Source organism: Mus pahari, chromosome 3 (genome assembly GCF_900095145.1).
Source record: "Mus pahari chromosome 3, PAHARI_EIJ_v1.1, whole genome shotgun sequence".
NCBI classification, from domain to species: Eukaryota; Metazoa; Chordata; class Mammalia; order Rodentia; family Muridae; genus Mus; species Mus pahari.
Window position 1 is genome coordinate 16,408,476 of NC_034592.1, and position 15,349 is coordinate 16,423,824.

Genomic DNA, 15,349 nt, shown 5'->3' on the forward strand with positions numbered 1-15,349 from the left:
TGCCAAGCCTCAACTCCTTTGCATGACCCCTAGTCTGCTACTGTGCTTCACCTCTGCCCTGCTTTCACATTTGGGTTTAATCAGTTAAGATGGGCCAACAGAACATTTTGGCTGTGGAGTTAGTTTCTAGATGAAGTAGAAAGTATTCCTGTTCTTTGTAAAGAGCAAGTCTTGAGTGTTAAATTTTCTCTTTTAAGTGTTCCTTTCTTTTTAGCTACAGGTACAGAATGAGCACATGCTGTTGGTGTACTCCAGGTGGTTCTTCCACCATTGATGTCCTAAAGTGCTATGCATCTAGCACTGGATCAAGTGAATTTCAAACAGCTGATGAAGACCTCTGCTACTGCTTAGAGTGTGTGGCTGAGTACCATAGAGCCAGAGATGAGGTGCCATTCTTGCATGAGGTAATTTGCAGTAGATCTTAACCAGGAAGACAAAGTGTAGCTTACTGTCGGAAGCATTCAGGGAAATATCATCCTAACTAAAGCTTTGAAATCTAGTACAACTCCAGCACTTAGCATCCCAGTATATAACAGTTGCTGTGAATACTTTGGGCTTGAATTGAAACTTAAAAGTACAGTTTCATGATCTGTCAGTTGCAGTTATTTTGTTATAAATTTTTTTGTTGTTGTTTAGTTTTTCGAGACAGGGTTTCTCTGTGGCCCTGACTGTCCTGGAACTCACTCTATAGATCAGACTGGCCTCAAACTCAGAAATCCATCTGTCTTTGCCTCCTAAGTGCTGGGATTAAAGGTATGCGCCACCACTAACCAGTGGGGGTGAGGAGGGTGGGAGGGGGAAGAGGGGGAAGGGAGGGAGGGAGAAAAAGAACCAGAGATTGATGTTGAGTGTCTTCCTTGATTGAGCTTCACCTAAGGATTTTTTGTTTGTTTGTTTTGGTTTTTTTGTTTTGTTTTGGTTTGGTTTTTGAGACAGGGTTTCTCTGTGTATCCTTGGTTCTCTTGGAACTCACTTTGTAGACCAGGCTGGCCTCGAACTCAGAAATTTGCCTGCCTCTGCCTCCCGAGTGCTGGGATTAAGGGCATACGCCACCATGCCCGGCTCCACCTTAGTTTTTGAGACAGGGTCTCTATCGAATAATTCAGGTAGGCTGGCTGACCACCAAGTTCCAGGGATCTATCTATCTTAGCCTGGTACTGGGATTACAGACATATGCTGGTGGACCCAGTTTTTTATATAAGCTAGGAAAATGTACTGGCTGATTTTGTGTGTCAACTTGACACAGGCTGGAGTTATCACAGAGAAAGCGTCAGTTTAGGAAGTGCCTCCATGAGATCCAGCTGTAAAGCATTGTCTCAATTAGTGATCAAGCAGGGAGGGCCCCTTGTGAGTGGTGCCATCCCTGGGCTGGTAGTCCTGAGTTCTATAAGGAAGCAAGCTGAGCAAGCCAGGGAAGCAAGCCAATAAGAAATATCCCTCCATGGCTTCTGTATCAGCTCTTGCTTCCTCCTGACCTTCTTGAGTTCCAGTCTTGACTTCCTTTTGTGATGAACAGCAATTTGGAAATGTAAGCTGAATAAACCCTTTTCCCCCTTTCTTCTTGGTCATGATATTTTGTGCAGGAATAGAAACCCTAAGACAGGAAATAAATTCAGATCCTCAAGGAAATCACTTCACTGACTGAACATCTTCCCATCCCTAGTTGTTTTTTTTTTTCTTCGAGACAGGGTTTCTCTATATAGCCCTGGCTGTCCTGGAACTCACTTTGTAGACCAGGCTGGCCTCAAAGTCAGAAATCTGCCTGCCTCTGCCTCCCAAGTGCAGGGATTAAAGGCGTGCACCACCATGCCTGGCCCCATCCCTAATTTTTATGTTCAAACTCTCCAACCTATTTGTGTGTAAACTTACATTTAAATTTAAGGAAAAGTGTCTCCCCCCCCCCAATAGAACTACCTTCATACTAAGTAGGCAAGAATGGCTTTGAACCTCCTGTCTGCTTGTCTCCACCTTGTGAGTACTGGCATTTCAGGCATGCACAAGACGAATGGCCTACTTTCATGTGTTTGACAAAGCAAGAGGCTTCTCATTTCATTTGGAATAACTTCTACTTCGTAGATGTGTAGCAGGAAGGCAGGATAATGTGTGACTCTCTTCAGTATATGGGCTTAAGGACCATGTTTGGGGACTTAATTCATATATGTGTGTCTTGTTTGGCTTTTATAAGTTGGTGGTTTATTAACAAACCTCACCAATGACACTTTTCTAGGAGCATGGACTCACATCCTGTTTCTGTATTACCTTTTGTATTTCTCCTATTTTGAACTTTCTCATTGTCATGTGTTCTGGTGATTTGTGATCACCCATTGCTGAAGTTATTATTGTAACTGTTTTGGAGTGCCATGAATCACACTTGTAAAGCAGGAGTGCTCTAATCAGTGAATGTGTGAATCCTGCCTGCTTCATTGACAAGACAGCTCCTGTCTCTTTCCATCTCCTTAGGCTTCCTTAGTTCCTGAGATAACCATTGTGAAGTTAGTCCACCTATAGTGGTGTAAAGTGTTCAAGTAAAAGGAAGAGTAGCATATCATATCTTAGGCAAATCTAGATGTGCTTAGTGAGGAAGGCATGGTAAGAGCCAAGATAGGCTGAAAGTTAAGCCTTATTACCAAAACTTATATAGCTAAGTTGTTGATGTCAAGAGAAATCTTTTTTTGTTTGAGATAGGGTGTTTAACTAACACTGCCTTCAAATTCTCTGTAGAGCTGGTGATGATCTTGAGTTCTTCTGGTCCTTTTGCCTCTGTCTCTCCAGTGTTTGGGTTTCAGGCATGGACTCTCACACTTAAGTCTTATCTATGCTAGGCATGGAACACGAGCCTCATGCCAGCTAGGTGAGTGAGTACCTAACTACTGAGCTACATCACAGCTCTTAAACCATCTTTGCTTTTTCAAACTAAATGCAGATATATCTAGTATTTTTTGGACTGCAATCATGTAAACAACTTTTCCCTGCATTGGGAAGCCCAACAGCGGGTGAGACTGACTCACCTCAGTACTCATTGCCTTGCAGTGGTGGAAAGCAAACCTTCACTTCGAAGTTATGTGGTGCTACATCAAGCTTCTCATTTCTTTTCTTCTTCAAGACAGGGTTTCTCTGTGTAGCCCTGGCTGTCTTGGAACTCACTGTGTAGACCAGACTTCCCTTGAACTCACAGAGATCCTCCTGCCTCTGCCTCCTGTGTGCTGGGCGTAAAGGTGTGCGCCAGCACCTCCAGGCAGTTTTCCACAGGAAAGATTCACACATAGTGTGTTTTGTTAGGGTAAAAAACATTGCCTGTTTTCATCTTTCTGCAGGTTTTATGGGAGCTAGAAACCTTACGCCTCGTAAGTCACTTTGAGAAGTCCATGAAGGCAGAAGCTGAAGATGACGATGATTTATATATAGTAGACAACAATGGAGAGGAACAGCTGTTTGACTGTAGTGGCCAAGATTTTGAAAATAAGCTTCGAGTTCCTCTTTTTGAAATACTGAAGTATCCTTACTTGCTTCTGCATGAGCGTGTTAGTGAGTATCTTGGGTGTGTAAGTTTAAGAGTTGGAGTTGGGACTGAAGAGAGACACTTTAGCATTTAAGAGATGACAGCTCTTCCAGAGGATCTGGGTTCAATTCCCAGCACCCACATGATGGCTCACACCTGGTGCACAAACTTAGACATACAAAAACTTATACACATCAAATATTTAAACGTAATTGGGGTCTGTTGGGCCTGGAGACATGGCCTAGTGGTTAAGACACCTATTACTTTCCCAGAAGACCTGGGTTTGATCACCAACTACATACCTCATAGCTACAGCTCCAGGAGATTTAATGCCCTCTTGTGGCTCGTATGCGCTCCTACAGTCATATATACATATGTACTTGGGTATATACTGGTACACACACACACAAACACATAAAATAATACATGTAAAAAATAGTCTGTGAGTATAGCTTACTGGCAGAGTACTTAATTAGCTTGGTATATGTGTGAGGTCTTTGGTACAAAAACATTTTTAAAATTTGTTTATCTGAGATAAAAATCTGTTGGCTTTAATATATAGTTAGGATACTCAATATTTTATGGGAACTGGAGAGATGGTTCAGAGGTTAGGAGTACTGGCTGCTCTTTCAAAGGTCCTGAGTTCAATTCCCAGCAACCACATGGTGGCTCACAACCATCTGTAATGGGATCTAATGCCCTCTTCTGGTGTGTCTGAAGACAGTGATAGTGTACTCATATACATAAAATAATTCTTTACCAAAAAAAAAAAAAAAAGAAGACTTAATATTTTGTTTTCAGACAAATTGGAGTGAGCATGGTATACCCATCCAAATAGGTTCTATAGTAAGCAGGTTTTGCTATATTTGCATTTTTTTTTTTTTTTTTTTTTTCTGAGACAGGGTTTCTCTGTGTAGTCCTGGCTGTCCTGGAACTCACTCTGTAGACCAGGCTGGCCTCGAACTCAGAAATCCACCTCCCTCTGCCTCCCAAGTGCTGGGATTAAAGGCATGCATCACCACGCCCAGCTTATATTTGCATTTCTTACTATGACTCTGTCCATCCAGGATGGCCTCAAAATCAAAGTCCAGGCTTAGCCTCCTGAGTGGGAAGAAGTGTGGGCCAACATATATACCAGGTGTAAAGAACACATTAGGTCATATAGTATGCTCAATAGTTACAAATGTGGTATGTGGCCAATTTGTATTACAGTGACTTATGACAACACATTGAGTTGGGTTACATTTTTCTCTTAGTTCAAAATAGTCTCTTTGCACACATATGGGTGTTTGTTTTGGTGTTGTACTGGGGATTGAACCCAGAATTGTGCACACCTTAGGCAAGTACTCTATATGCCTAGCTACCTTTATTTTATTATATGTGAGTACAATGTAGCTATCTTCAGACACACCAGAAGAGTGCATAGGATCCCATTACAGATGGTTGTGAGCCACCATGTGGTTGCTAGGAATTGAACTCAGGACCTCTGGAAGAGCAGCCAGTGATCTTTACTGCTGAGCCATCTCTTCAGCTCCTCTCTAGCCTTCTTAGTATTGTCTATTTTGAGACAGCATGTCACATGTTGCCAGGCTGGCCTTGAATTTACTGTGTAGCCTAGGCAGGCTTTGAATTTGAGATCCTTACTTCAGCCTCCCCAAGATATGGGATTACAGGCTTGTGCCATGAGACCCATCTTATTTTATTTATTTATTTATTTATTTATTTATTTGCTATGTGACTTGAGAATGCATAGGTGTACTACAAAATACACACTTTATGCAGGTTTTACTTTACTGTGATATTTTTAATTTTCCTTTAATTATTAAAGTCTTTTTGAAACAGAGTCTCTCCTAGTAGCCTGGCTACCCTGGTTACTGACCATGTAAATCATGCTGGCCTTCATCTCTAGAGATTCACCTCCCTCTGGGATGTTGGGATTATAGGCTTGTGTCACCAAGTTCTTCTTTTTGATTAGATACATTACTATATTCCAAGTAACTTGGTTTTTCAACTGAAGGTCTTTTAAACATTTTCTTTTTCTTTTTAGATTTTATTTATTTATTATATGTGAGTACACTGTAGCTATCTTCAGACACTCCAGAAGAGGGAGTCAGATCTCGTTAAGGATGGTTTGAGCCACCATGTGGTTGCTGGGATTTGAAACCTGCACCTTTGGAAGAGCAGTTGGGTGCTCTTACCCGCTGAGCCATCTCACCAGCCCTAAACATTTTCATTTAGTATTTTTTATGTGTATGAATGTTTTGCCTGCATGTATGTCTATCCACTACATATACGCAAGTACCCAAGGAGTTTGGAAGATGTTTGACCCTTTTGAACTGGAGTTAAAAATTGTTGTGAGCCACCATGCAGGTGCTTGGCATCAAATTCCAAACCTCTAGAAGAGTAGTCAGTGCTTTCAACAGCTGAGCCATTCCTTATGCCCTTTAAACATTTATTTAAAACAAAAACAAAAACAAAAAAAAAATTACCCATAAATGCCAGAGCTGGAGAGAGAGCCCCGCAGTTAAGTGCACTTCCTGCCCTTGTGGAAGACCTATTCAGTTTCCAGCTTCCACATGGCAGCTCACAACTATCAGTAACTCCAGACCCAGGGGATCTGACATCCCACCCCATTCTGATATCTGTGGGCACAGATCTTTTTGGTGAACAAACATGCGTGCAGGTAAAAATATTCATATACGTAAAGATATTTTAAAAATTTAAAAATCCATAAAAGTGAATATATATATATATATATAAGCTTGAAGATTGTTTATATGTTTATGTATAAAAAAGTATTGCAGCAATTCCCAGTAAGCTGTTCGAGTCATAAATCATCCTTCAAGCCAGGCAGTCTACAGAGTGAGTTCCAGGACATCCAGGGCGATAAAGAGAAACCCTGTCTTGAAAAACCAAAAAGAAAAAAAAAAATCGTCTTCCAAAGCTAGCTACTGTTATTAGTATTTTTTGAAGCTTGACTAAAAAAATTAAATTTGATTTAAATTGATTTTTAAATCTAATAAAGTTAATTAATTAATAAATAAATGTAATTGAGATGACTATCCATTAGGAGAAGACGTACCCTTGTTCTAACTTTAGTCCAGGTACAAGATACAGGACCTGTAACCATGCTCCTGAGATATTTTGGAGATAATTACCCAAAATATATGTACTTGTTTTAGTAAATTTAAAAGAGGAACATTCCATTCATCATCACAGTGAATAGTTTCTCAGAGCTGGAATGTAACTCAGTAGTAGAGAGTTTGCCTAGCGTGTCTTAAGAACTAGGTTTGATTTCCAGTACTTAAAAAAAAAATTATATACATATATATATATACATATATATATGCACATATATATTCATACACATGTATGAATATATACATGTGTGTGTGTGTGTGTGTGTGTGTGTGTGTGTATAAAATTTATAGGTAAATACTGGTCTTAACAACAATTGCACCATAAGAGTTTTTTATGCCTTGTTAAAAAAAGATTAACGTTTATTTACAAAACAACCTAAGAGCCATTTTTAGCCTCTTGAAGCCCTACATTTAATCATGTATTATTTTTCTGTTTAGATGAACTGTGTGTGGAAGCGCTTTGCCGAATGGAACAAAACAATTGCTCCTTTCAGGTTTTTGACAAATATCCAGGCATCTATTTGTTTTTGGTTCATCCCAATGAAATGGTGAGTGTGAGTCCAGGTGCAAGATAGGCAGTGTTAGTATTGGCTTTACTTTGTACGTGTTAGACAGCTTTAATTACAGACTTAGTATGTGTTTTGTTTAAAATATTGGCTAAGATTTTCACTCTTTATATTAGTTCATTTAGGTAGATTTTGGGAGTGTCATGAATTTAAGTGGGCAAGAGAATACTTGCTCATAGGTGATACTTGATTTTAAATGACAAGAAAAGTAGTTTGTCTTTCAATGTGTCTGTCCCAGTCAGGGTTTGTGTTGTTGTGATTAAAAGCACTGGCCAAAGGAAGTTTGGAAGGAAGGAAGGAAAGGAAGTGTTTCATAATACACTGCCACATCACAGTCCATCAAAGGAAATCAGGAACTTGGAAGCAGGAACTGAAGCAGATATACCTTGGAGGAATACTACTTTCTGGCTTTCTTAGCATACTTTCATGTACAATCCAGAGCCATCTGTCTAGGGGAGAAGAGATACCACCCTTAGTGGGCTCTGCCCTCCCTTGTCAATCATTAAAACAGTACCTCAGACTTAAGAAGGCTTTTTTTGTTTTTAAATTGGGATTTCCTCTTTCTAAATATTTCTAGGTTTGTGTTAGGTTGACAAAATTAACCAGCATAGTATCAAACTGAACTAATAGAAGATTCCTGCTTTTTTCACTTTGTTGCTGAGATACATGGGAGTGGCATTTAAATATTATTAATTTTGCCAATAAGTGGGACTGAAGGGGTGCAATTAATAGGGGATAGGTTGGAGCAAGAATAATCCCCTTGGTTGTAGAGATGAAGAAAGATAAAACTCAGAGAGTGGGCAAGAAGAGATGCAGAGATCACCCCCAAGTGAGGCAGCCCGCACATGGAGTTCCATATTCACTAGCAGTCAGAATGTAGTCAGTACTTAAGGCGATTGCTGAAAAGTCTGTTTTGCCAAAATAATGGCAAGAAAAGATGTTTTGCTTTTACACCTGCAGCAAGGAAAGAACATACTGCAGGGTGTGGTGGCGCACGCCTTTAATCCCAGTACTCGGGAGGCAGAGGCTGATGGATTTCTGAGTTCAAGGCCAGCCTGGTCTATATAGTTCCAGGACAGTCAGCTACACAGTGAGACCTTGTCTCAGAGAAAGAAAAAGGAGCATACCAATAGACTTTTAGTCAAAATTATCATTTTGAGTCAGTTTCTTTCTTTCTAAAGAAATGGTAGGAAAAGTCCCCAAAGAGGAAGTGAGGTAGTCAGACTTGTTATTTCTATGGTCCAGCAATGGAAAAGCATAATAAGTGGTAGAATCTTGTAGACCCTAAGGAATTTGATATACATGGTATTAGAAATATACTCCAGAAGACAGCCAGAACCCCTGTGAAAGTTGACAAAAATACAAGAAGCTAATCGATGCTTGGTTTTTGTTTTTTAGAGATGGTCACTGTAGACCATGCTTTTGGTTCCTGAGTGCTGGCATTAAAGGTGTAGAACACTATGCCCAGCTTACTAGTTAATTTTAAAAGCAGGTACCTACAGAAAAAAAGCAGCTATGTTAGCTTTCTACTACTATAATAAATAGTAGAGATATTTCACTTTGTAAAGGAGGGGTTTTTGGCACTGTTAGATTTCATTCCAAGAACAGTTACCCATGAAGCTTTGAACCTGTGGTAGTACCTCATGGATGGGGCAGGTATGTGGCAGAGCAAAACCACTTATCTCATGGTAAGAGTGAAAAAGAAGCCTTGACCTGCATTTCTGACTGGAGGCGTACTGCATGTCCTGAAGCACTGCCTACAGGCCCCGTTGTTTACAGGCTCTACCTCTTGATAGTGTTGAAGAGTTTGTTGTTGTTAGGCCTTAGACACACTAGGCAATGCTCTGTCACTGAGCCTATAAATAAACTAAGCTCTGTAGCATCTCCATCTTTAGAGGACATTTCAGGTTCCAAACTCTGAGACACAGGTCTCATCATAGCCATGTACTGGGCCAAACGCTTGCAGCTTGATGGCTGAGTTCATAGGACATTTTGTGTGACCAAAGACAAGGCATCCTAAGCTGCTGATGCTAAACTTGGTTATGTAGTTGGACTGAATACTGCTGGAGTCAGTCTCAAATGTGTAGCTAGAAAGGGGGCTGGGTATAGGTGAGGGGAACACAGAATCCCTCCATTTAACAACTTAAAAACTAAATCTGAAAATCATAAAATAGTTGTTGAGATGTACTGTTGAAACCAGCTCTGTTGGCTTCTCTGTTAAGATCAACTTCTGAAGAACTTGAGAGAACTGGGACAAACTCTGGGATGAAAAGGTCTGTTGGGTTGTGTTATGAAAGGGTAAGATCCCTCCTTGCTCTCTGGCTATAGATAAGATGGGAAAGGCATAAGGTTTTGCTTTCAGTTGTTCATGTTGCTATGGGTAAGCACTGCTTGCTCACATTCCTGAATTCAAAGTTCTGTTGAAGTAGAGATAGGAGTGTAATCAGGGCAGTGCAGAGTCCTCATGATTAAGACACTGATAGGTATCTGGGGATCAGCTTAGCACCTCTGATGACTTTAATATTGTACCTCCTCAGGCTCATGGAGGGAAAATGCAGCCTTGACCTGATTGCTACTGCTTTCTGACCTGGGCACTAAGTCCTTGGGGATATAGTTCAGTCAGAGTGCTTGTCTGGTATACATAGACCCCTGAGGTTGATCCCTTTCATGGCACAAACCACCCATGGTAGTAGTGCACACTTAACATAATATTAGTTAGCACTTGGGAGTGGAAAAGTTGAGGTCATTCTCAGCTATACAGCAAGTTCTAGGTCTGCTGGGGATAAACAGAAGACCCTATCTTAAGAGAAAAGGGCTTTAGGATATGTGATAATAAAAATGAGTACGTATGTATGTTTCAGAAAATTCAGTGAAGACCAGATTGAGCAAATCCTAGAAAGAAGATGAAATTTAATGACTTGAGATGCATATGAAGGATGGTCGTGTTAAAAGTAGATGTAAGAAGTCTAAAGAAGATCAAAAGAGAATAAGGAAATAGTGGAGACAACGTCACGGAGCAGATAAGACCATGGAGAACTGTGACGACCAGGAGAGAAAGGCAGCTCCAGACACGTGCAGAGTAGTAAAGGGGGATCAAAGCCAAACTTGAAAAAAAGTCTTTTCTTATTTATATGAGTACAGGCAGCTGTCTTCAGACACACACAATGACAAACAAACAGCAATATGTGAAAAATGCTTTTTTCACATGGGGTGAGAGAAGACAAGGACTTTTAAAAAATTTATTTTATATATGTGAGTACACTGTTGCTGTTTTCAGACACACCAGAAGAGGGCATCAGATCCCATTACAGATAGTTGTGAGCCACCATGTGGTTGCTGGGAACTGAACTCAGGACCTTTGGAAGAGCAGTCAGTGCTCTTAACCGCTGAGCCATCTCTCTAGCCCTCATACAAGGTTCTTGAAGATGTTTTACACAGTGACTTGTCCTAAATAGCACATAGAGGAGGAGTCTGAGAGATAATGCAAACACACACAGTTGGCTGATTATTGTTAATGTGGATGTTAGAAGCCTTTGTATAAAAATGAAACAATCTTGAAGAAAAAAAAAAAACACCAAAAAAAACACCAAAACAAAAAGATGAAACCAAGAGTTCAGGTTGGGCTTGTAGTTTATGCCTCTAATCCTAGTGCTTGGGAGGCTGAAGGATGGAGATGCTGCACATCTGAGGCCAGTCTGATCTACATAGTGAGTTCCAGGCTTCTTAGGTTACAGAGTCAAACCAAGTTTCAAGTAGAAAGGGGCAGGGTCTGGGGGGTGGACCAAGTAAAAGGAAAGTGCATGTCACTGACTTGGTTTAGGTATCCCGAACTGTAAATGGGATTGAGAGAGTAAACAAGCAGAAGGCATTCCCTAAGGGCAGAGGCAAATGTGGATTATTTTTAAAAAAGAAGGCATGCTGTAAATGAACTTGGAGATGGTGGTAGATGGAAATGACCAAGATATATTTGTAAAATTATGAAATTTTCAAAGAATAAAAAGTATTAAAGTGGGGCTGGAGAGATGGCTCAGAGGTTAAGAACACTGTTCTTACAGAGGTCCTGAGTTCAATTCCCAGCAATCACATGGTGGCTCACAGCCATCTGTAGTGAGATCTGGTGCCCTCTTCTGGCCTCCAGGAAGACTGCCTGGAGAAATCTTTAAAAAAAAAAAAAAAAAAAAAAGAAATCTTTGAAGAAACAAACAAACAAAAAGAAATATTTAAAAAAGAAATCTTTTTTAAAACGTATTAAAGGAAAAAGTTCATGCATAAAAACAGGTTTGAGCAAATCTGTGTTATCAAACCAGCTGAACTTAGTAGCTAAAGAATAGATTGGCTTATAGAAGTCTTAAGTGGATTGCTTCTTTTTTTTTTAACAACAAAACCCCAAAGGCTTTGTTTGGTTTTGTTTTTTTTTTTTTTTTTAAAGATTTATTTATTTATTATATGTAAGTACACTGTAGCTGTCTTCAGACACTCCAGAAGAGGGAGTCAGATCTTGTTAAGGATGGTTATGAGCCACCATGTGGTTGCTGGGATTTGAACTCTGGACCTTTGGAAGAGCAGTCGGGTGCTCTTACCCAATGAGCCATCTCACCAGCCCAAGTGGATTGCTTCTAATAGACATATCTAAAATGTAAGTGAGCACAAAAGATTGATGGAATAAATGGAAAAAATTACCAAATGCTTATAATAATGTTAAATAGATATTAACATAGGACAGGTTCCTGCTAGTCTTTAAATGAATGAAAATGAATAAATGACTTACAGTTTATTTGAATCAGGATTTTCTTTTGTTCATTGTTCATTGAATCAACAAACCTACAATGCTATTTATAATACAATTACTTAGGTTCGGCGATGGGCTATTCTGACGGCAAGAAACCTGGGGAAGGTGGACAGAGATGACTATTATGACTTACAGGAAGTTTTAACTTGCCTTTTTAAAGTCATTGAGCTGGGGCTTTTGGAAAGTCCAGACATTTACACATCTTCTGTGCTTGAAAAAGGCAAACTGATCCTTTTGCCTGCACACATGTATGATACTACCAACTACAAAAACTATTGGCTAGGTGAGTATTATTCTTACATGGACATGTCTTCCCTACTGTTCTGAGCACAGAGCAATATGAACAATTTTCTTATTACAAACTTTCATGGTTCCCAGTTCTTATTCCTTTGCTAAATTAGCTTAAGTATTTTATATCTTATTAAATATCATTTATTCTAAATGCCTTCCATACAGATGGAACCATGTCATGGTTGGTAGCGATTTTCTAAGTGGTATATGAACTTTATATTTATACAACATGTATGAATGTTTAAGGCATCTTCAGTTTTGTGAAATTCAGGTTGGGTGGTAGTCATCTTAGAAATTACCTTCTACCAAGGCTCCCATCACTTGCCTGTTTTACAGAGAAAGTGTCAAGTGCTATTTGGGGAGTGGTGCTTGTGGTAGTTACCTCAGCCTTCAACAGCTGTGAGGGGAGCTGAAGTCTGCTGCTTGACTTTCTGCCCCGCTTTCTTTCTGCTAGCTAAAACAACTATTTAGTATAGTGCTGTTAACATCAATCTGGTAAATTGCATAATAATCTTACAGGTATTTGCATGTTGTTGACTATTCTTGAGGAGCAAGCCATGGATTCACTGTTGTTGGGCTCAGACAAGCAAAATGATTTTATGCAATCAATTCTTCACACCATGGAGAGACAATCAGATGGTAATACACTTTACTTACAAAATGCTTTTGAATAATACTACAATGATATATTTTTAAAAATGTTGCTGTCACTAGGCAGTGATGCCACACACTTTTAATCCTAGCACTAGAAGGCAGAGGCAGGCATGGAGCTCTGAGTTCAAGACCATCCTAGTCTACACAGAAAGTTCCTGGATAACCAGGGATACACAGAGAAACCCTGTCTTGAAAAGCCAAAATATGCCGGGCGTGGATTGTGCATGCCTTTAATTCCAGCACCTGGGAGGCAGAGGCAGGTGGATTTCTGAGTTTGAGGCCAGCCTGGTCTACAGAGTGAGTTCCAGGACAGCCAGAGATACACAGAGAAACCCTGTCTCGAAAAACTCAGAAAACAAACAAAGAAAGAATTAGGGTTATAAGAGTGTGGAGAAAAGAACTTGAGGCCGCAGGCATGCGGAGGAAGTGCTCTAGCACAGTGTGACCCAGGGATTGAGTTAGGTCATAGATTCAGACTTTAAATGGCAAAGGACCCATTACACTTTAATTTAGCTCCTATCTCTTTGCTAGAGGAAGTGAGTCCAGAGAAGTTTAATTTTCCATTATCGATTTGCAAAAAGCATGTCATTTAACAGTGGGAAGAGCCTTGCCAATCTTTTTTTGTTTTGTTTTGTTTTGTTTTGTTTTTTGAGACAGGGTTTCTCTGTGTAGCCCTGCTGGGATTAAAGGCGTGTGCTGGCCCGGCTTGAGCCTTGCCAATCTTAAGAGACCACTACTTCATTGGTCTCTTTCCTTTTTTTGTTTTTTTGTTTTTTAATTTATTTAATGTGTATGAGTACACTGTAGCTGTCTTCAGACACACCAGAAAAGGGTATCGGGTCCCATTACAGATGATTGTGAGCCACCATATGGTTGCTGGGAATTGAACTCAGGATCTCTGGAAGAGCAGTCAGTGTAACTGCTGAGCCATCTCTCCAGTCCCTCATTTATCTCTTGATTCTTTAGGGTGGCACTGTCCAAAATAACCACCAGACTGAAAATAAATTAAAAAAGAAAAAAAATCCAGTTTTTCATTACCAGTAGCCATATTTTCAAGGTTCAGTGGGTACTAGACAGCATAAACCCACAACCTGTTGATCACCACAGACAGTCTGCTCTAGATGCTTGGAAAATGAAGCTAGGAAATTCATTCAGGAAGAACATGAAGTTGAGGGTAGCTTGTATTACATAGTGAGACTGTCTCAAAAATACTTAGCAGCTTTCCACCACTCCATCCCATCCCTCAAAAGAAAAGGAAGCCTGAAATATATAGTCACATTATTTGACTCCAGCTTTTCCCGGGTCGTGAAGCTGATGGTTGTGCTAAACTGATCATAGGAGACCTGAAAAAAGAATGCATCAGTAAAGACCAAGTGTGTCAGAACCTATGAAAATATCCTTCACTTGGCTTCTGGAAAGTTGCTTGGTGATAAAACTCTGTTTATTTCTCGATTTATATCGAGATTCTAGAAGAAATCACACTATTTTTCTTTTTTTTTTTTTTTAAGATTTATTTATTATACATAAGTACACTGTAGCTGTCCTCAGACATATGAGAAGAGGGCATCAGATCTCATTATGGTTGGCTGTGAGCCACCATGTGATTGCTGGGATTTGAACTCATGACCTTCAGAAGAGCAGTCAGTGCTCTTACCCACTGAGCCATTTCACCAGCCCCCACACTATTTTTCTGATGGCAGACATTTTCTTGCTAGATTATGCTATTGATAATGGATTTGCCAGCATATATTACGAACATTGTTTATTTCTTTCCCTGTGTCTGCCCATAGTCTTCAAGTGTAAATCAATTCTTAAACTTTTCATAATTGTCTTCATTCACATGACTAATTTTCTTCCTTATTTGAGGTCTTACTAAATGTAAGGCACCATAAGATGTTGTGAAGGATACAAGATGCCTAAGGAAATCTACACAAGAGATAAGTCGTTTTGGTTGAGGGTGATAGAGTGCTTGCCTACTGTGCCCAAGGCCCTGGGTTCTGCCCCAGCACTGAAGAACAAATGTCAATCAAAAGTTTGAAAGGTCTGTGAGAAGTAAAGCCTAACCACTATGAGCAATAAAGTAGGCTGTAGTGCTGGCCTCCACAGAGTACTCTGGGAATCAGACACCTAGGAAAGTTAATGTAGTATGGAATCTTGTAAACATGGTTAGGAATTTGATAGACAGTGCTGACAGAGAAGGCGGCTACAAACAGATTTTGGGTGTATGAAAAATTAAGCCTGGAAACAACAAAATGCTTTACATAGTAAGCAAAATTAAGGATCTTGATGGGACAGAATTGTTTTAGATTCTGGGCCTTATTTAGATAATAAATACCATTTCTTATTCTTTTACTCTTTTAAACAGTACTTAGAATGAGAAGGGTGGGGAGAGAGAAGACTTTTTTTTTTT

At 39.8% G+C, this 15,349-nt stretch overlaps 1 protein-coding gene across 4 annotated transcripts in view; it reads left to right on the plus strand.

Annotated features, from left to right (window-relative positions):
• The window catches only part of Setx (senataxin), a 53,839-nt gene that overhangs the window by 1,823 nt on the left and 36,667 nt on the right, over positions 1-15,349 (plus strand). For all 4 annotated transcript variants that reach the window (XM_029536034.1, XM_029536036.1, XM_029536035.1 and 1 more), the window contains exons 3-7: positions 215-404; positions 3,315-3,525; positions 7,078-7,187; positions 12,058-12,277; positions 12,805-12,924. In XM_029536034.1, the coding sequence (XP_029391894.1) occupies positions 228-404; positions 3,315-3,525; positions 7,078-7,187; positions 12,058-12,277; positions 12,805-12,924 (838 nt within the window). In that variant the 5' untranslated portion in view covers positions 215-227. The remainder of the gene's footprint in view (positions 1-214; positions 405-3,314; positions 3,526-7,077; positions 7,188-12,057; positions 12,278-12,804; positions 12,925-15,349) is intronic.